The 22,481-nt window shown below is 29.5% G+C and overlaps 3 protein-coding genes across 4 annotated transcripts; 1 reads left to right on the top strand and 2 right to left on the bottom strand.

Moving 5' to 3' along the window:
- Window positions 1-57: 57 nt before the first annotated feature.
- LOC145189210 (beta-galactosidase-like) lies at window positions 58-2,758 on the top strand. The gene has a single exon (XM_080065799.2). It carries the CDS (start codon window positions 770-772, stop codon window positions 2,648-2,650), a length of 1,881 nt encoding a protein of 626 aa, XP_079921925.2. The 5' UTR covers window positions 58-769; the 3' UTR covers window positions 2,651-2,758.
- Window positions 2,378-22,471, bottom strand: LOC145189220 (phosphatidylinositol-3,5-bisphosphate 3-phosphatase MTMR2-like). 2 transcript variants are annotated; one of them, XM_090077834.1, is made up of 23 exons: window positions 22,162-22,471; window positions 21,325-21,400; window positions 20,803-20,894; window positions 20,602-20,718; window positions 20,250-20,321; window positions 20,104-20,133; window positions 19,838-19,921; window positions 19,660-19,734; window positions 12,777-12,851; window positions 11,484-11,603; window positions 7,479-7,559; window positions 5,727-5,818; window positions 5,556-5,649; window positions 5,193-5,291; window positions 4,815-4,874; window positions 4,644-4,691; window positions 4,419-4,511; window positions 4,210-4,323; window positions 4,048-4,095; window positions 3,888-3,935; window positions 3,125-3,208; window positions 2,984-3,031; window positions 2,378-2,900 (listed from the first exon to the last, which is right to left on the bottom strand). In XM_090077834.1, the coding sequence occupies exons 1-23, from the start codon at window positions 22,228-22,230 to the stop codon at window positions 2,775-2,777; spliced, it is 1,845 nt and encodes a 614-aa protein (XP_089933960.1). In that variant the 5' UTR covers window positions 22,231-22,471; the 3' UTR covers window positions 2,378-2,774. The 2 variants fall into 2 exon arrangements, with proteins under 2 accessions (XP_089933960.1, XP_089933961.1); XM_090077835.1 differs by lacking the exons at window positions 19,660-19,734; window positions 19,838-19,921; window positions 20,104-20,133; ... (3 more) ...; window positions 21,325-21,400; window positions 22,162-22,471 and adding an exon at window positions 18,386-18,441.
- LOC149891459 (uncharacterized) lies at window positions 7,903-11,034 on the bottom strand. The gene has a single exon (XM_090079527.1). The coding sequence runs from the start codon at window positions 10,769-10,771 to the stop codon at window positions 8,312-8,314; it is 2,460 nt and encodes an 819-aa protein (XP_089935653.1). The 5' UTR covers window positions 10,772-11,034; the 3' UTR covers window positions 7,903-8,311.
- Window positions 22,472-22,481: the final 10 nt, after the last annotated feature.

Raw genomic sequence — 22,481 nt, 5'->3', positions numbered from 1 at the left:
GTTTTTTTCTAACAATTCAAAAGAGAATTTCTTTTCTTACCACAGATTTTTACTATGAGAGCGTTTATATTCTTAGGAGTTGGTTGTTTTTTTTTAAAAAAAAAAAAAAAACCGCTCACGTATTACAATACTTTAAAAAAGCTAGATTACGTATCGATTGTGCCCAAAGTTAATTGGATTAGATTTCTTGTCTTAAAACAAAAGCCATTGTTCAAGATTTTGCCCAAAATATTAGATAAAAACGTTTTATTAGTTTACATGTAATTTGTTAAAAACCTATTCCCAAAATAGCTTTAAAAATTAGGAAAGTAAGAGGTTAGCGTTAAATTATCAAAATGCAATTTTATAAAATGTATGTTTTTTTCTTATAAATTTATTGAAACTACGCTAGCATTGAAAGCAGACCATTCGCTATGACAGCTGAACTAATCCTCAAGGTTAAAATCAGCCGTCTGAAATCAAATAAAGCTGCCAATACTATCAACGTTATGACTAAACAGCAAAAACAAAGATTTTAAAAAATCAATGTCTCGACGGAGTGTGCAAACTTGATAATTACTCGGATAAACAAGCATTGTTATTGTTCGTCTCAGCAAGTCAACAAATCGATGCTATATTTACATAAGTTATTTTCTATTATCTTGATTTTGGTTGGATGTTCGTTTTGGTTGATAAAATGATGAAAAGTCAACATATTGACAAATGATCAACACGCGAAGGTTTCTATGAAGTTACTCAACCTTTCAACTACAAACTGCAAGATAATAAAATGAAGACTTTGGCATCTTACTTTATTCTCCTGTTTTTCAGCGACATCAATGCAGATCACATGAGAGTTGAGCGATCGTTTTTAATAGATTATGAGAATAATTGTTTTTTAAAAGACGGTCGTCCTTTTCGATACATATCCGGAAGCGTCCATTACTTTCGAATACCAAATATATACTGGAGTGATAGCATGAAAAAAGCAAAAGCAATGGGCTTAAACACAATACAATCATACATTGCGTGGAATGTTCATGAGGTAAATGAAGGGCATTACGATTTTACGGAGGGGAGTGATATTCTTCACTTCATAAATCTTGCGCAGCAAAATGATCTTTTGGTAATATTGCGACCTGGTCCGTATATTGATGCCGAATGGGAGTTCGGAGGTTTTCCTTGGTGGATGGCAAAAAGTAAACTGGTTATGAGGACCTCGACAGACCAAAAGTTTACAAAATACGTTTTAAACTGGTTCAAGACTCTACTTCCAATGTTAAAACCTTATCTATATAAAAATGGTGGGCCAATAATTGCATTGCAAGTTGAAAACGAATACGGTAATTATTATGCTTGTGATCGAAAATATATGAATGAGCTAAAGAATATATTTCAACTTCATCTCGAAGACGATGTAGTTCTTTTCACAACTGATGGGTACACTGATGATTATTTGAAATGTGGAACAGTACCTTCACTTCTTGCAACAATTGACTTTGGGACTGAAATCTCTGCAAAAAATGCTTTTACGATGTTAAGAAAGTATCAGAAAAAAGGGCCGCTCGTGAATTCTGAGTATTACACAGGGTGGCTTGACTATTGGGGTAAGCCTCATCAAACGAGAAATGCGAAAGAAGTTGCTGTCTATCTCGATGAAATCTTAAGATTAAACGCTTCAGTTAACTTGTACATGTTCCAAGGGGGTTCTAACTTCCGTTTCATGAATGGTGCTGATTTGGACGATAGCCAATTTATGATTTCGCCCACAAGCTATGATTACGACGCCCCTATCTCTGAATCTGGAGATCCCCAAGATAAGTTTTTTGCACTCAGAAGCGTTATTCAGAATTACACGGATTTTCCATTACCGCCAATACCCGAATCATCCAAGAAAGTCGCGTATGGAAAAGTGTCTATGAAAAAAGTTATAGAATTAAACCAAGCTTTAAGTTTCATTTACGAATACAGTCAGCCAATACAATCTAAAAATCCTCTTAGCTTTGAAGAAGTTAATCTGGCCTACGGATTCATGTTGTACCAAGCTAAACTACCCCTGCTTAGTAAAAAAAACAATCTTTTAGAGATTGATCAGGTACACGACCGCTCAACTATCTATGTAGATGGAGTTAAGCAAGGTTCGGCAAATCGAGGTCGAGTTAAATTGAATATTACACAGGGACAAACCATGGAAATTATAGTGGAAAATCAAGGAAGATTAGCTTACGCACCTAAAGGAGTGAAATATCTTCCTGATGCAAAAGGAATACTTAGCGAAGTTAGAGTCAATCGCAAGATTATTTATGATTGGCTTATGTTTCGTATAAACGATTCTGTTGTAAATCACCTTCAAAAAATAAATCATTCAAAAACCAAACAAGAAAAAACATCAGCAGGATTGTTTTTTTTTTCATCGTTCATTACAGAAAATATACACGATACTTATATCAAAACACAAGGTTGGAAAAAAGGGCAAATTTATATAAACAGATATAACGTAGGCCGATACTGGTCGGCGGCAGGTCCTCAGCAGACACTCTATGTACCGAAAAGTTTTCTTAACGAAAAGGAGAATTCTGTTGTTATTTTGGAACTCGATGACCCACCTTGCTTACTTACAAAGATATGGGAGTGCTTCATAGAATTTGTCGATAAACCTATTTTAGGTTAATGAATTACTAAACTGATTATTTAAAAAAATGCTTTTAAATATACTTGCTACAAAACCTAAAAGAAAATCTGTAACTCTTTATATTACATTAAATAATTACAATCACTAGAGTGATGCTTTTTAACTAGGAAGATGTCACAGAAACCGTGCCAGACCATGTTTCAGAGTTGCGAGTTTCGTTTGCAGGGGATACTTGAACGGTTGCACGAGCATCTAGTTCGCTTTGTAGATTTTCGCACATGGTTCGTAGCTGAAATACGAATGAAAATAATAAGTGTCGAGCCCTTCCTAAATAATTCACCTTAATAATACATTTATAAATAAATCGCTCACTTGCTTAACACGAGCAAACAAAAGTTTGTTAATATGTTCCATAGATTCCTATTTGAAAATAAAAAAAGTTAATAATTATCGACATTATTGTCACTATCATCATCGCTATGATGTCAAAATGACAAGGTAAGAAAAAGGTACTTGGGGTTGCATTCTTGGGTTCCATCTCATATAATAGGCTTTCCAAAGTCTTAAGTGACGTACGCTAGCAACTGGAAGTAGTACCTGGAAATCGAGGTAGATTTAAAAAATATATATATATCCTCGTTATTATGTTAGCATTAGTAACTATAATATCAAAAAATAACTTAGTAAACAGACAGATTTAAACTTTCACTGATCGAACCATTCTTTATCTCCGATTTGTTACTTGTTTTGCAATCGTGTTTAAAAAAATAGAAGCAAATTATATAGCCCTGAGAGCCATGACCTCTCCGAATTACCAATTTTACAATAGTGCTAATTTAAGATATATTAGTTCGTAATAGTGTCTGCATTTAAGAAATTATCGTTAATTTCTGTAACCGTAATAAATGAGATTTTGCAGCATCAAAGATGACGTGAAGACGATAAACAAAACTAACTCATTTTAGTCCAAAATGGTGTTTAAGATGTTATGGTTCTCAGGTTAAGAAAATCCTAAAAAACCCCTGCACTGCAATATTTTTTTTTTTTGCTTATTGTAAAAGTATAACTCAGACTTGATACTTTGATTTGAAATGTGCTGTTTTCAGGTTACTTATAATATTAAGAGAATATTTAAAATATTTCCTCATTCATTTTTTTCGCGCTTACTAAAAAATAACAAAAGATAAATAAACTAAAGTATTTTAAAAAAATTTTTTTTTTTTACGGCAGACGAGAGAAAAAACTAAAAACTTGCAAATGTCTTGTAGAAACTCACATGTTGATGCAGAAGTTTTGCATATAATGGGTTCTGATACTCTTCTATCTAAGTAATGAAAATTTTTTAACAAAACTATTATAAACAAAAATATTATTGCTAATAGTATTTTGGTACTGTTCAGGATAAAACTTTAAAAAATTCATTAAAAATAATATACTTGGCTGTTGAAATATGACCAGAGTGAATGGGTTTTGTTGCTTATATCCTAAAAAAAAAAAACTTTTGCCCTAAAAAAAATTGATTCTGTTAAATTATTTTACAATAACTTAAGAAATAAGCGTACATTGATGTAAAAACGAGAAATTACAAAATTGAAAACCTCTTTTACTCGATCTGTTTCTGAATTGTATAAGAAAGTTCCAAATAAACAGCTGTTCAAATGTGTTAAAATGCTGATTAGAAAATGCTCATTAAATTCAAATGCACATGGAAACTAAACAGAGGTAAAAAAAAAAAACAACTTAGTACACCTACATCTACTCACACACAAAAAAAGGGAAATTGTTAAAACTTCAATTTTTATATTACTTGTTTTGTAATTTGCCACACAGCATCTATGAACTGCACAAATATTGGTGATCGCTGGTCATCTGAGTGATTTTTGTCACCTAAACCACACCGCTGAAAAAATAATGACCAAAATTTGACATAAAATTTTGTCTAACGAATATGAAAAATATAAACTCATAAAATCATAACAAAAATAGACTAGGACACTGAACTTAAAATAATTTAAGAAAAATCAAAAAATACCTGCGAAAACTTGTGACCAAAACTACACCATTCCTTTTCAATCAAGACCTATAATTAACAAGAGAAAAAAGAAGCTTTTATAAAGACTTTTCATCATTGTTTTTTTAAAAATACATTACTCAATGCAAAAAACCACAAAAAAGGATAACAGAATACATTAAACATTCTTACCTCAAATCCTTGAACAGTTCTATAGTAAGGATCCAGTAGTAACATAGCCAGTGATGTTAACTAATGTATAAGTTAAAAATAGCAAAAAAACTGCTTTTAAATACAAAAGTAAATATATAAAAATAATCTCTTAAAAAATAATCTCTTAAAAAATAATCTCTTAAAAAATAATCTTAAAAATCCTAAAATCCTAAAAAATAATCTTAAACATATAAAACTAAAACTTTAAGATATTAATCATAGCTTTCAGATGTATTTTCTAACTTCCAGATAAATTTTATAACTTCCAAATATATTTTATAACTTTAAGGCATTAATTATGAACTCAACAGTAGGACATTAAAAATTGGAAAAAAAAGAGAGGGAAAAAAAAATTACTTGTGGTGTTCTATCCCAACCATCACTGCAATGTACAATGCAAGATGTTCGACATCTATCAACTGTATCTGCAATTCGTACTGCTCCAGCTATAACAGCCTTTATGTAGGAAAAAAAAATTCAAAATTAAAAATACAAGAGCAGCTACCACCTGCTGCATGTCTACAAGTCAATAAAATATATTTTATTGACCCCACTTATACTGTGAAATGTGGGACATATGTCTAGTTATATATCTAATAACTTAATTCTTAGCAGTTATATAATGATGTAAATTTGTTTTATTAATTGTGTAAAATTCTATTTGATTATCTTTACAACAATGCTCTATTATTTTTATTTCAAATCAGCAGGTTAAACTACCTTCAAATGTTCTAACCATCTTGTAGCTTCCAAGTTTGACAAATAATGAGCATCGTCAACTTCTGGATAAACCATATCTTTGAGCTTTCGTAAACTATAACAAAAAAAAAAGTTACAACTAAAGAGATCCTATATTACCACATATCATAATGTGAATAGAAGCATAATCACCTGTCTCTCATAACATGAATATTTGCAATGTCAAGAAACACCAACTCAGTGTTTGGATAATCATTATTGTCTTCGTAACCTCCTCCTTTGGCCTATTAAAATAAAGCATTTCAAATAACCAAGTTGGCCCAGAGCTTCTATTTAGGACCAAACCTTTATTAACAGATTTCTTATCATATCTTTATTAGCTCATAAGAATTAATCTTTTCAAGCTTTTATGGCTTATACCAGTATAATTAAAACTTTATATGATTTTTAATGCTATGTACAACTTGATTAAATTCTATGTGCAATTTGGTTTAATTCTATAACTTTTAGTTTTTTAAAACATCAACATCAGTTGTAACACTTTGAAAAGATTACTGTAAATGATAGCAATAAAATTTTAAAGAAGAGTTAAAACTTGTTGAATCTTTTAAAAGAATTTAAGGTTGTTCTGTATTTTGAAAACTTTTAAAACAATTTTAATAACTTTTAAAACAAAAAAAAACTTCTTTAGAATGTTCCCTCCTTTTTTAGCACCTTTAAAGAAGCTGGTTTTTTTTGTAAAGAAGCTATTTGTTGTAAAGAAGTTGTTTGCTGTAAAGAGGTTGTTTGCTGTAAAGAAGCTGTTTGTTTACGGAATAATAAATACATTCCAATACGGAACTTTGCTACCAAAAAGTAATTGGCTAGAATATAAAAAAAAAAAAAAAACAGAGCAGGTCAAAAATGAACTGAAGAGTATTGGTTACATACTGAAAGGTACACAACTAAAAAATGTTGAGGGCTAAAAAGTACTATCATTAAAAGAGCAGTGATACTGTTTTGAATGATGCATTTGTTTAAAGTTGCGAATAGCTGTGTAAATGAAGAGGATACTTCTTATGATCATCTTTTTATAGTGATATGATTTCAAACAGATCTATGGTTTTCTATCTGCTTAAAGTTTGTACTGATGGCACCAAACACAAATTTTAGTAACTCTTTCTTTGTAAATTGTAATTCACGATGAACTGAAAAACAAATGACCAACTACAAGTAACAAAAGGCTGGATAAATGAAGAATTACATTATGATGGTGTGATAAAAGATCTTACCACATTTTTATTCTGAATTTGCTTGCACAAAACTCTTTTGAGGTTCATTTATGGGTAATGCTGAAAAAAACCAAAGCAATCATTGAATCTGTTGTTATATGAAGATGTATTAATATTACATTCAGTCTTGAGACTTAATTATGGTACACTCCAAGGCTAAAGTTAAGTACTTAAGCATTATGCTGAGTGGTTGGCTAATGGAACAAAACACCTGCAGGCAATACATAAGCTGCTTTAAGACAATAAATGATGTCTTCGACTCATTGTGGACTATGAACTCATAGATCATCTGCATTCAAAAATGAAGCTTCTTATCATTCTATTACAAAGGATCTTTTTGAGGTAACAATGGAAATCTATAAACTTTCATCTGCACCATATTTTTCCAATATAGAGTATTATAAATATGAATTTGATCAAATAAAAAAACTTTTTTTACAAAGTGTTTTATCTTTAAATAAACATGGTATAATCAGTAAAAAATTATAACCCATTTAAAAAGAAATCTTACAGTAAAACACACTTTGTTTAATATTTTAATTTAATACCTACCCTGGGTTACTCAAAACAACACCAAAAAAATAATTAAAAATACCAGTCACGATTTTCAAATAATGAAGCCTGCTATTGATAGAATAAGTACACAAACAACAAATTATTTTAAGTCAAATACCTTATTTGCTACGGCATTGATTTTTGGTCTTGCATCCATTATAAAGAGTTTATGACATTGTAAATTTGCTTCTAAAATAGCCTAAAAGCAAAAGGAATTTTTTAATAAAAAGTTATTGGTCATTTCCAGTATTCTTCTTTCAAGAAAATAATTGTTAAAATCCTACCATGTGCATACAAGTATATAAGTTGATTTTAATTCAAACCATTTTTATTTTATTGGTTAAAAAATTAGCTTTTATGCATGGCCATCTATAATAACAGGCCTTGACATCGCGCAAGAGGCCGCAAAAACTGAAGGCCGATTAAAAATTTTGTTACTTAAATCGATACACGTTTTATAAAGGCAAATTAATGTTAGAGTGGTTGTTTTCTCATATAAATTTCTAACAAAAATAAAATTATTAGAGAAAAAATAACAGCAGTTCAAAAATCGATATATTTTACGGTATTTCGCGTTGCCAGAATAATAACAATGTTATAATTAACACGATTTGAAGACTAAAAACATAAACAAAAATAAAACCCGTTGGTAATTATTTTCTTTAAATACAATTCTGTAATTAACAAAAAGTATGGATAACTAAAAACTTAAATATAACGATGAAAATGATCAACAAAAAATCCATCCAACAAAAACAATCTTTTTATGTGTGTTGTGTGTGTGTGTGTGTGTGTGTGTGTGTGTGTGTGTGTGTGTGTGTGTGTGTGTGTGTGTGTGTGTGTGTGTGTGTGTGTGTGTGTGTGTATATACATATATAAGCTTTAAAAAAAAAGAAGATAAAAAGTGTAACAAAAAAATTTTAAAAATTTAAAACTAAAAATTCACAAAAATTACGATAACTTCAGTATTTTCATCCTTGACTCTCTGTTACTACTAGGAGTGGTGATAAGTGCATGATTCTTTAGCAAAATATTGGAATATACTCTGCATTGCTTTTTTGTTATTTTAAGTCCATACTTAGCTGCTATAAACTGAAACTGAGTAATACAAAAAGTCCTGCAAAAAGGCCCAGTGGCACCTTGAAAAAATAGAAAGCAAAATAATGACCATTGGACAAGAGTATCAGTAGGGATTTGAAGTCCACCCCTGTTTAGACTATTCAGATAATTTCCATATTTGTAATAATAATTTGTTGTATCATCATAAATTTTTATTTCACTTTTTTGCACATAGCCAGCCATGTAAACTATAGCTATTAATGTTGACTGATTAACTGAGCTTTCAAGATTATGCAAATTATCCAGCAATTCTTTTTCATCAGTAGAAGTATCTCTGCAACATATGTCACAAGTATGACCATCAATGCCATCTACAACAATATCTAGTTTTAAAGACAATTTGGTATGTTGAATATGTATTTTTTCAATTACAGATTTAGCATTTACAAAATAGGTCCCTCCTGATCCCTGTCGAAGCTTAGAAAAAGCTTTTTCAATTGGATCTGTTGAAAACCAACCTAACAAAACATATTTGGCTCCATTACTTAACAACGTTTTCACTAAATCAATTAAGCCATAGCATGTATGTGCAATTGCTATACTGGTATCTTGTGAAAGCTGTTTGACTCGTTTACCAGAAGGCTTCATAAAATTTGACAGTTCAGCAGTTTCATGTAGTATTTGTAACTGTGGATCATCAACTGAGTGGATTTCACCACACAATTCATTTCTAAAGCGAATGCTAGCACCAGGTACTTTGACATTGACAACACTCCAAAAAGAAATAACTTTTTCTATAAATATGGCAGTACTTTCAAAAGCTTTATTTTCAATGTCTGGGTGTGTTCTAAAAGCAGCAACTGTTTCTTCACAAAAAACACACAAACACAACTTTACAGACTGTCTCTCTATTGGTTTTGGATAAACTGATTTAGCTGTAAGTCTAGAAAGTTTAAAAAGACTATTGCACTCAGCTTTATATAACATTTCTAAATCACTCCACTTAGCCAAGAAAAGTGCTCCATTATGCAAAAATTGAAGCTGACCAGTCTTTTCTGTTAACCAATTGTTTCGTATAGATTTTAAAAGATGCACATAATCATATAATAAAAATGTACCTGATGTTGATAACCATGTTTTACTTTCAACTGTTTTAAATGTTTTAAAAAATCGCTGATTTATTCGGTTACCATCAGTTATTATTGCTAATGCCCTACCATTATCAATATTATTTATTGTATCAACAATTGGTTGACATTGTGCAAATTGAAATTCAGCTGAAAGAGTTGCAACAGGTTGAGCTCTACATATAAATTCTGGACCTCCAAAAAGACATTTTATCATAAATGATAAAATTGTTGTAGCCAACTTTTCAGGGTGATTTACTGCATGACCAAACAAAGTACCTCTTTGATAAAGAAGTGAAGCTTTAACATATACTTCATCAATTAAAAGAATACAAGTTCTTTTCATTGGATCTGTATTCATAAGAATACTGTTTATGAAGTTTAAGTCATCCATTGAGCTAATTTTTGAGGTCAGCCGTGTTAGAGTTCGAATACTTGGCAACTTGTAGTCAATGCACAAACGGTCATACAAACTTCGTCGCATTGCAAAATATTCATATGCCCTACATATAATATCTGGGGTATATAAAATTTCACCTACATTAACCTTTCTCATGGCACTAAGGTGCTCAAATAGAACATTAGACTGGTGAGAACTTTCTTTAGACTTTAAAAATCTAATTGCTTCAAATAAAGCAGATTTTGTTTTTATTAATGTTAACCTGTTTGTAGTTAAAGATGAAATATTACAAGTGGTGCCATTGTGATAAGCAACAAACGAAAAATCATCAAAAATTTCCATAAGAAATAAAGGAACACCAAGTTTGAAAATTTTTGACTGTATGTGTAAACTTTTTTCATTGAGCTGAAAAACAATACAATCATTGCTATTAATGAACATAGATTGAATATCATCAAATACAAGTGTATCATCTTTTAGAAAGACATTTAACTCATCTGGTAAAACATTTCGAAATCCGCTTGCTGCCATGGTTTTTCGTGCTTTGTTTGGTGGTGTTGGTAAACAACTTGATGGTATTTTTTTAAAGATAGATGGTGAGTTTAACGGTCGTTGTTTTCCATATTTAGTTACAAAAGGTGCATCATCTGGCCAATGCAGTCGACATACTGCTGTGTAGTCAGTGACAATAAAATTTGCTCTTGGGATTGCATCACTCCATCTTTTCCTTTCCTCTGGATCCTTTGGAAACTTATAAATCGAGATTTTCGTTTCAGTTGAGTGATAGTTCGACTTGCAGAGCGGTACACAACATTTTAAAGGCATTTTTTAAACTGGTAAAATAACTTATTAATTCGACAATATTAATACAACCTTATAAACTGTTTGTTATTACAGTTTACAGTTAGCTGTTACGTCCTAAAGTTGCTTTATATAACTTATTAACCAATAGAATTTCATAAATTACAAAAAAAAGGCGCAATGCAGACTTCGCTTAAAGTAAAAAATCAAAATGTAAAAGGAGTATTATAAATCGGCCTTCAGTCAAACAACTTTTTTGCGTGATGTCAAGGCCTGTTATTATAGAAGGCCATGCTTTTATGGTACAAAAAAAAAAAAAGCCTTTGCATGATGTGAAGATATTTTTATGCATAAAATACTTACAACAACTTTTTTGGATTTTTTGTAAAATTATAGAAATTTTTCCCTCATAAAATAATTTTTGTAAAATTTATAGAAATTTTTCCCTCATAAAAAAGTTTTCAAAATTCGAAATAGAAATTTGAAAACTTTGTGAAAGAATTACAGACTGTAATTCTTTCACAAAGTAAAAAAATTCTATTTCGAATTTTGAAAACTTTTTTATGAGGGAAAAATTTCTATAAATTTTACAAAAATTATTTTAAGACATTCAAATTCCGTTTAGTAATTACAAATTTTTGCAGTTCAAAAATTTGTAATTACTAAACAGAATTATAACAAAAAACAATAACAGAGTAAGCAGCGAATATAAAAACAAAAAAAAATTTAAAAATACTTGAATATATTTTTCATCATCTTTATTTCTTCTTCCTCCACCACCAACACCAACTCCAACATTTGGTTGACTGCATCTTGTTATAGAAGCATTATTTGAGGGATGCAGCCAAGAGAGAACCTATTTTTCAAAATAAACTTAATAACAAAAAGCAATTTTGTATTCTTTGTTAAATGGTTTTTTACTTGCAACTAAAAAAACATTCCAGATACATTAAAAATAGATAAAAAAAAATCTGTATATTAAAATATTTACATATAAATATATATAATTTATATTTCAGAAACAAACTAATATGCAAGTTTGAATGTTTGAGGTTTCTCTTGAAAGTTTGATCAAATGATCATTGTGATCACGGTGATCGAATCAGTTTTTTCTTTAAATTTTTTTTTAAATGAAGCTTTTTTCTCAAAGTTGAAGAAAAATGAACTCATATGGCTCAGATTCTTTGCTTAGATTATTCTATAAATTTTGAATTGTTAAAAACTATTTCAAAGTTTAAAAAAACTGTTTGTTTTTTTTTGTTTTTTTTTTTAAATAGAGTTAAAATACTTTAACATAAATATCTCATGAAAAGAATGCTTCAAATCAAAGTTATGCCTTTGCTGACCTTTGAAAACCTGTTTAACATTAAAACTTCTATTATGTGTAAAAATAGATTAAACCTCATTTGCATACACAGGAAAATAAAACAGCAAAAAAAAACACAGGAAAATAAAACACAGCAAAGTAAAACTTATATTGCTATGGGTCTAACAAATTAAATAAAATATAAACTTTGTTTTTTTAACTTTCTTAAATAGTAACTCTAAAAGAAGGATACTCAATTGAATTGAATAGTAGATATCCTGCTGGTTAGTATAAAGATTATTTGAAAAAAAAAACTATAGGGCAGTTCCTTTTTTAAACTAAAAAAGTTATTAGCATAAGAGAAATACAGACATCCTGCTGCTGAGTATTAAATTCTTTTTTTTTTACCAGATTTAAGCATTGTAAACAACTTTTTTTAGACCTAGTAAAACTCTTTTGAAAACTTTTATCACGAGTTATTTTTTATGTGGTGCTTTGTCACAAGGATATCCTAACCTTCTTATTATCTTATCACCATTTACAAATAACTTGATAACAAACTTAGAAAAAACTATTTCTATATGTACACAATTTAAAAACCAAAAATCAAATGGTTTAGACATTTTATCTATCTTAATCAATTTTTTGTTTTGTTTCTACTGTTTCTGAAGTAGCTTCAAAAAATACAAAAAAAAAGCATAATAGCAATGAACATCAACATACAGGGAATCTTGATTTGCTTCTAAACGTAGCACAGTTTTGAACCTCATCATCTCCTATTGTGGCTGGGACGGCAAGCTAAAGCATAAATTAATTTTTAAAATGCAAAATCTGTTGCTAAAGTTTAATTTCAGCAAGAAGCAAACTATTTGTTAACATTTGTTGTGACTTCTACAAATTTTTAAGCACAAAAACTTTGAATTGGAAAAAAAAAACAACATTAAAATTGTTTTAAAAAACTTTTTTTTGATCTGAAAGTTTTAATTATCATGAGTAAATTTCAGTATTTGTAATCAGAAAAATTTTTTGAAAAATGTTTGAAATAAAAGAATGTTAATTAAAACTTGCAGTTTTTGATTAAACTTAATTAAAAAGTTAACATTAGGATTCTTAACTAAAAAATATCATGTAAATGCTCAACATTTTACAAATCTCAACATTTAGTAAAAGCTCTGCTGAAATGGTTCAGCAATCGTGAAGCAGCATGAAAATTACTGGCATTCAAGAAAAAAATATAAAAAAAAAACAGATAAGAACTTGCAAAATAATAACAAAAAAAATAATCATATTATTGCTTTGAAATGTTTTTTTTAAAAATTTAATAACACAAGATTACAGTACTAAGCAAACGTATGCATGCTCATTGTTGTTAAAAAACACTTGTAATAAGGCAGCGGTGATAACAAACCATCATCACAATAAGTTACTTATTGGTTTCATACCAAACTGTCAAGACCTCATAAGACCAAAAAAAATGTAAATATTATGCCAAAAGTTAGTCAAGAGTATTGCAATTTAAGATCTTAGATTTTTCGAAGCAAAAAATATTAGCTAATGTACAAAGTTATCAACTACCAGATAATTTCTCGCTGTTTTCTGAGTAAATAGCAAGCACTAAAAAAAAACATAACTCTCACTTTTAGTCTTTAAAGTTTCTACTAAGGTTTGGCTCATTTAAAAGCAAGAAAAGAATCTTGTTCACACACTGATTGCTCTAATGTAAATCCCAATTAATGTTTATAAATGTCAAAAAAGAGGGAAATTTTATTCTTGCTTCAAAAATCCTAATTCACTTGGAGGCAGTCCTCCAGATGATCTTTACTTGACCTCTAGATGATCTTTAGAGCTCCTGTCTTCTTTAAGATTAAGCTGTAAACACCATTCTAAGGCCTTTTCTCTTCTAACAAGAGATACAAAACCATTAAAGAAAGATGATGCACACAAGAGATGCAGTTCAAGAAGAGGAAACTTTTCAATTATGATGATTCTTACAGGGTGACCACAAAGTATCCGCACACGAGACGGTTTCATCTTGTGAAAATATAAGCATAAAAGCACTTATGTATTTTCTTATTTATTTGTTGTTTTTGGTTAATATTATGTCATAAACTTTATTTACTTTACTTTATATACTTTGTAAACTATGTTCAATTGGTTTTTTTAGAATGGTGCGCGTTTCTCCTTATCGTCAATCTATCATCGAGTTTCACAAAAAAGGCTACTCAGCGAGCTACATTCAGAACCGTTTACATGCGCCAAGACGGACAATTTACGACACAATTAAACGCTTTGACGAGTTGGGAACAAGTTCTAATCATCCAAAATCCGGAAGACCTCGAACAGTGATCACTGCGAGCAATGTGAAAAAGGTACGCGATCGCCTGCGTTTGAACCCCAATCAATCTGCTCGAGGTCTCGCAAAGAAAATGGGGATAAAACGAACTTCAATGGCAAAGATAATCAAAAAGAAGCTTAAGCTCAAACCATACAAGAAGAACAAGTCGCAACTTCTTTCTCAAGCAGCTAAAGTCAAACGTAAAGACCGTTCTCTTGGACTTCTGCACCGTTTCAACGGAATTGATTATCGCAACATCTTGTTCACTGACGAAAAGATTTTTACAGTGGAAAGCATTCTTAATAAGCAGAACGATCGAGTTTGGGCAAAATCTCAACCAAATGTCTCGGTTTCACGCAGTTCTCATCCTGCTTCAGTTATGGTATTCGCCGGGATAACGGCTCATGTTAAGACACCGCTCATATTTGTTCCACAAGGTATAAAGGTCAACGGTGACAATTATTTGGATATGCTCAAGAAAGAAATTGTTCCTTGGGCTCAAAAAGAACTTGGAAATCGTATTTGGACGTTCATGCAAGATGGAGCTCCAGCCCATAAAAAGAAGACAGTTCAGGATTTTTGTGCGGCAACTTTTCCTGATTTTATCAACTTTTCTCAATGGCCACCATCGAGCCCCGATCTTAACCCGATGGATTTCTCAGTCTGGAGCGTCCTAGAAGGAAAGGCATGCCAAAAGCCGCATAAAAATATTGAAAGTTTAAAAAAATCACTACTGAAAGCTTGGGATTCTCTGGACCCTGCCTACTTGCTCGCCACCGTCGAAGCATTCCCGAGACGCCTACAGGCCTGTTATTTTGCTGATGGAGGAAAATTCGAATTCAATCTTTGAATCATAATTGTTATAGTTCAATAAATGTTTTAAAATAAAATTTGTGTTCCAAATACTTTCTACATGCTTTTTATTAAGCTCTTTATCTGTGCGGATACTTTGTGGTCACCCTGTACAGTAAGAATTGGCATGGTGAATACAGTTGTCTGTAACTAATTAAAAAAAAAAAAAAACTTTAAGTCTGTTTAAATAGTATACTGCTGTTAGCTTTTTATACAACAGTGTACCCTTTAATTTAACCCTAAAGTGAAATTTTATATTTTGATGAACTTCTCTTATTTCTAGTATATAATGCACCATTACAGACATCTTACTTCCTTAGGTTTTTCATTCTTTCCTAAAGAACCTCCTTCAGCATAAGAAAATCTGCTGTTCTCTTGAGGAATGTTTAACCCATAACACTTTTACCATCTCTTCCTTAGTTAAAACCCTATCAAAAGTTGGGTTACAATTTTCTGGTAATGGCTCATGATAGACTATGAGAAAAGCTTGTCTTCCATCTGACAAAGATTTCAATTTAACACTATCAACAACCTTTCTCTTCACAAACATTCTAGAGTAATTGTATATCTCCTTTATTGAGTGTTTTTAATGAACCAATAAGTTTAGTTTTCTTTGTTATTTTATTAGATGGAGGATTTATTTTGCTTCTTCCTAGTTTAAATTTGACAATTTCTTGGCATGAGTGATTTGAAATGTCACAGTTGCACTAGATACTACTTCTGTTAAAAATTGACATAATAAAGTCAGCATAGTTAGGCATAACTGATACTTTCATTGATCTACAGCTTTCTCACGATCAGTAAGTTTTTTACACATTCCACATGTAACTAGAGGGTATATTTTATTCATTGAGCTGTATTCAAATAGTACATCTGATTTGGGATTCAATATTGTCTAAAAATAAATTTAGAAAGTTTACACAGTTACATATCAGATAAAGAAATTAAAATTTAAATCTACCTTTTATATGGCTTACCTGTAACTATATATGATCTTGGCATGACCTCTAATTTTTCTTCTGCATGCAACACATACTTTAGTCCTATTCTTATTTATTTTGCTTAGTTCTATTCCTATTTTTATATTGTACCCATACTTAACTTGTTGGTTAGATTTTATGGAATATTTATTGCTTTATCTTAACAGTCTTTAAAACATTTTCAACATTTTGGTGCATACAGGCTTGTTAGTTAGTATGAATACATATATATGTATATAGAAACGTTATTAAAAGCATTACAAATATAAAATCACACATTGAATGGGAACAGCTATGATTTTATTGTGAATGGTTAACACTTACATTCATGTATTAAGTTTGTTAAAGATTTAAATAATCTTTGCTTAGCCATTTTTCTCAATCCTTTTTGATGCTAAGGACCACTGTAAAGTTGCTTCATGTTGGCTGAAAATTACAGCTACAATTTTAAATAATTGTAGAATATATTTAACTGCTAAATCCTAATGGTATGAACTTAATATTAATTGGGTGATATGAATTTAATGCTGATTTTGTAACCATCTGTGAAAATTGCAAAAAGGTATATTTTGTTCCAACCCACCTTCAAGCATAAGAACTGTGGCAATATTTACTTGCTTTAACTTACAGATGCTGAGTGTGAAGCGTTTCAGTTGCCGGAGATTTTGTGGATTTAATTTTTAAGATACTTAAAAACATCATTATAGAAATGAGAATGTAATTTAGACATAAATGTATGAGATGTCTAAAAAACATCATTATAGAAATGAGAATGTAATTTAGACATAAGATGGTATGAGATGTCTAAAAAGAAAATGAACTTTCATTTAAATGCAATGCAGTTTTCTTTTTAAAAATTGTGAACTTTTACCACTAAACCACTAATTGGACCAGTAGTGGTAGCAATATCATTAAGAAGACTAGCCCATGTACTTTCAACACTACTTTATTTTTGAAGAACACTGATTGGCTTTAGTAAATACAAATTGCAGAAATAATAGGAACTGTCTTAAGGGTCAATTAGGTCCCAATACCACACATTAATTTACCCATTGATAAACTAACAAAATTTAAATGAAATTAAAGAATGCAATTGAGTATGGACACAAATTTATTTAATTAACAATTATAGTACCAGGTATACTGTTCAAGATTTAAAAACTGTTCTTCAGTGAGCCTCAATTATAGACTCCAGCTACTCTTCAGTACTATCTTGATGCCTGATAATAAAAACACAGGAAGCATTTTCAGAGTGTTCAAAGCAGCTAAGCATTAGACCATAATATGGCTAGAAAGTTATCTGACTGATTGTCTTAATGTAATTAGGGATATCCTTAACCCTCAAGGTAAAAATGTACCTATTTATTCTACTTTTGTAAACCTGGTCAACAGTACCTGTCTCTGGCTGATACTCATGTCTTGAAAGATTCCTCTTGATGTCAGCCTTAAATAAGACCAGAAAGTCCTTTATTTTTGATATTATAGACCATCTTTCTGAATTAATTGTCTTCCCAATGTTGCAAGAGGTCATACCCAAGTGAAGCATTTTTAATAGTAATTTTAATTAAATATTTACATGTTGTAGAGGTTGGCCATAGGAACCACAGAAAATCAATCATCAATCTGAATTATATAAACTATGGATGGGTAAGTAAGAGTGCCGTATGAAGTAGATTTTCCATCTTCATATGTAAAGTGATGGTCAATACTTTTTTTGATTAATTCTCCTTCTAGTGAATCTGTTAATCTGGAAGCTAGAATAATCAAGTAGCTTGGTTAAGCTTCTTATCCACATCAAGGTAAACTGACTGGCATATTTTTTATGATTTCACACCTTCACACATTTATTTGAGCATTGGCACTAAGTTGCACTTCAATCAAAATCTGATTGATATCAGCATCGTTTCTCAAAAGAAATTAATGTCATGGAATAAAGCATTCACAAGAGCTACAACCAGATTTGATGAACTGTCTTTTCTTCCACAAGTTTAAACTTGAGAAGCTTGGTTGTGTTGTATTCTCCTGGAAGCTTCTTTACTGATTGTCATTTGAGTTCTTCCTGAAAGAGAATGCAGCACACTTGCTGCTAATTAGTTTGCATTCATAAAATACGTTTTCAATATAAGTGTAATTAAAATATTTTGTTAAAAATACAATAGATTTACCTCAGTTTCAGATGAATTCCTAATTTCTTCTCATGATTTTGCATGGTGTTTGCTTCATCAAATCTGAAATTACTTGTTGCCACTGTTTGAGCCATAGTTGCAACTTTAATATCTGCCATTTTTTACACTAGTAGGCTTATCTATAAAGTAAGCATATCAAACTATTTACTGAAATAATAAATACTAAGTTATTAAATCATGCTAACTAAAATAACTCTGCCTAAAAATAAATTAAAAACTTTATCAAGCATTACATTATACCTGATAATAGGTATTTTTTGACAATCATCCAGATACACTAAATTTGATTGGCAACCATTTCACAAGGCACATTTTATTGGTTAAATAGTATATTCAAAACAACATTCTTTGATATGAGAAGTATTAGAAATTATTCGATATAAAATATATAATATAAAAAGTAAAAAAATTCAAATAATAATAAAAATGTTAATAAAAAAAAATACAAAAAGATGAGATATTATAAATATCTCATCTTTTTATATTCTCAAAACAAGGATTTTAATAGTTAAAATTATTTTATAACATAACTCAGTTCTTAAAGATATTTTTCATGAAGTATACTTGAACAGGTCTGTGAGTCAATGCTAAATTTTCAACTTATTCAGATTTGAGCATATTTAGGGCTCACTCAAGGTCATTTAAGATTCAGCGTTTTTCTAATAATAGCACCAGTTTGCCATTGCCAATAGTAGGCTGATTCAGTTTTGGTTGTCAACTTCTCCTAATATTTAATTTATCTAATTTAGTCTATTTTTAAATTACTTGCTCTGTAATTTTATTTTGGAGGCCATTTTGAAAAGATAACAGACACCATATTTTAGAATTAGGTACTAAACAAAAGCTGAGAATTATACAACTTTACAAACAGTAAAGTATTTGTGTTTAAAAAAAAAAGTTGACATGTTTAAACAATGCTATAAAAAATTTAAATTGGATTTTGACAATGAAAATCCTTTTTCAACAAACTTTATAGTTGATTTGAATGCCACTCACAAAAACAATAGTGTAAGAAAAGCTTGTTTATAAGTAACATCCATCAACAAAACTGCACTAAATTTTGCAGAACCAGTTGTAGGCTGGCATAGATATATATTTATATATATATACACACATTTGGTTTATAAAACAAAAGGTTTGGTAGAAAACTTTTTTTGGTTTTTAACAAAATCAGACATAATTAACATTTGATATAACAAATGTTTAACATTTCCAACCATGCAAAGATAAGTTTTTTTAATAGATTTTCTTACAACAGCTGGATAAGTATCACATAATCGATAATCACGATTCAATTCTGTTAATCTCCAGCAATCTGTTGGAAGACCCTAAAATGAAACAAACAAAAAAATAATCAACAATTTTTTGCATTCACAGTTAAACTTGCATAGTCCAACCTTTTAATTGGTTGGAGTCAACTTAAATGCTAACCAATCTTGCCATCTCTCGATTAGCATCATAGACTTCCCACCCATTCACTCGAAACTCATCTTGATATTCAAATGCAAAAAAACTCTAGCATAAAAAAAAAAAAATTATAACTTTATTATTTTTCTATAAAACAAAAAAAACAAACAATAAAACAAAAAATAGCAAAACCAATCAAGCAAACAAGAAAATGCTTAACTAAGAATGAAGTAATGGCTTTAGTGTTAATGAAAGTTTTTTAAACTTTATTGGCAAAAAAAAAAACTCACCCTTCCATTTGATATTGGAAAAGCATTATTCTAAAAAGAATTGTGGAAAATGTTCACCACTATTAATCTAAACTTGCAGCCCAGAATTTAAAAAAATCTATATTATCTGTTTATGTGATAAATGTAATAAAAAATAAACTTTTAACCTGTATAGCATCAAATAACTTTCTTCTGGGGTTATTCTCATACTTAAGGGCAAATTTCAAATTTCTCATATCCTATATAATAAATAAAAAACAGAAAAAAAAATTAAAAAAGCTTAATAAAAAGTCAATTTTTTTTTTAAAATGGTATCAATTGGTATTACTTTTACTTTAAATCTGTAAATGCATATCTCAGATCCATAAGTGAAATTGTGAAAAAAATTTATTAATTTGATTCTTTTTTTAAACAATATTTATAACCAATCTTTAGAAAAAGAAATGATCTCAAAAATGTTTAACAAAAAGTTTTAAGTTAGATAAGAAGCTTCAAGAGAAAAGTTACAACAAAACTTACTTTACAAAACATCTCCAGCCCGTATACACTATCAGTCTTTTGCTTGGCAGAACTACCTACTTTTTCTAGTTTTGAAATATTCCCTAATGGTGAATAAACATTAAACATCCCATTGTCCTAAATGCAAATATACATAAATAGTTTTAATTTAAGATTATAATTTATAAAAACAAACTAGAACTATGTAATAAAACTTCAAACCTCATTTCCTTGAAAATAAAGCTTATAATTAGTAATGTAAAGGGTTCCTTTGATCCTGCCAGAGTACGGACAAAAGTATGTTATGTCAGAAGCTAAAAATGAACCAAAAAAATGTAAATTTCAGAAAACTGTCCTTCTTTTTCAATTTTTTGTATAAAAAAAAAATCATACTCAGAACCATATCTATTTTAATCAAATAGAATTATGCTAAATTAACCCTGCATTAGTAATATTGGGATAATATTACTATATAGGGTTAAAATTATACCCATATCAACTAATATTGAATTGTATTAAAAGGCATCAGTATGCTATTTACATTATATTTTAAAAGAAGAATTAATATGAAAAAATTTTTTGAAAAATGGTTAATTATTCATAATTAAATATCTTTAAATTATTTTTTAACTGAAAAATCTAACAAAATATTATAATTGTGTCTGTAATTGTCTTTATAAATGTATTTGCAGAGTTAAACAAACAAAATTTAGAATGATATGCTACACTTTAATGCACATATACCTGTACAAATAATTTTTTCACCATTGTATAAAGGGCAATCTCCAGTTGCTGCACTTCCTGGTTTTTCTTCATAACTCTAAAATGGAACTTTTTGAAATTAAATTGAATATTTCTAAGCTTTAATATCTTATTTTCCTTTATTTTAAATATCAATATATATATATATATATATATATATATATATATATATATATATATATATATATATATATATATATATATATATATATATATATATTGATATTTAAAATAAAGTCTATAATTTGCTTCAAGCATATTATAGACACAAAGCAAAAATGTTAAATGTTGTTTACAAAATTTAATTTTGTAAACAACATCAAACAAGAAAACAGTAAACAAATAGGTAAATACTTTGAATGCATAAATTTTGAAAAAGTTGTCAGATTATCAGAGCAACAAACTATTGCTACAAAAGCAGATTGCAAGAAGAGAAAATGAAATATTTGGTTACCTAATATTTACCTAAAAATAGAATGTTTTAGACACCCAAAAGATTTTGAAGACTTTTGAATATTAGTTCTAGAAGGCTCTAGAGCTGTTAGAGCTGTTAGAGCGTTAGAGCTGCACCAGCTTTTATTTTATTTTGTTACAACAATTATTAAACAATCTTTTATATCTGATTATTAGATTAACTTCTTACTTTTAACAAAGATGTTAATATAACTATTTCTTGGCCTCCCTGAATAAAATTTTCTTTAAGAATTAAATTTTTATGAGTATTAGATAAAGATCACCATTAAGCTAGACAAGTTACTAAATACAACAGAAATTACAATTTCAATAGCAGCAAAAACACAACTGGTAATTATACATTACATCTCTATCTTCTTCATCAGCTGAATCATCGTTTGCTATTCCAGTATCAACATTTGTCTCACAAGACATTTTCTTTTATATCTTAAGAATATTATGCTTACGTATGAGTCATGTTAGTTGACAAAAAGACAATCAGCATGCTTACAACTGTGTTTAGTAAATGTAAGAATAAACTTGACAAAAGTTTAATTTATTATGCCCAAAAAATGTATTTTAGAATTTTAGTAAGATAACGGTTTAAGTCATTAACTTCTTAGTGAGTGATGACAGTTTTTCCTGAATTACTTAAGTAAATAAAATCAGTAACAAATCCGCAAATT

This window comes from Hydra viridissima, unplaced genomic scaffold, assembly GCF_058129835.1.
Source record: "Hydra viridissima isolate aposymbiotic clone 2 unplaced genomic scaffold, HvirCarnegie_v1 scaffold_2, whole genome shotgun sequence".
In the NCBI taxonomy this organism is placed as follows: Eukaryota; Metazoa; Cnidaria; class Hydrozoa; order Anthoathecata; family Hydridae; genus Hydra; species Hydra viridissima.
Note: the sequence above shows the minus strand (reverse complement) of the source record. Positions and strands in the feature narration are given on the sequence as shown.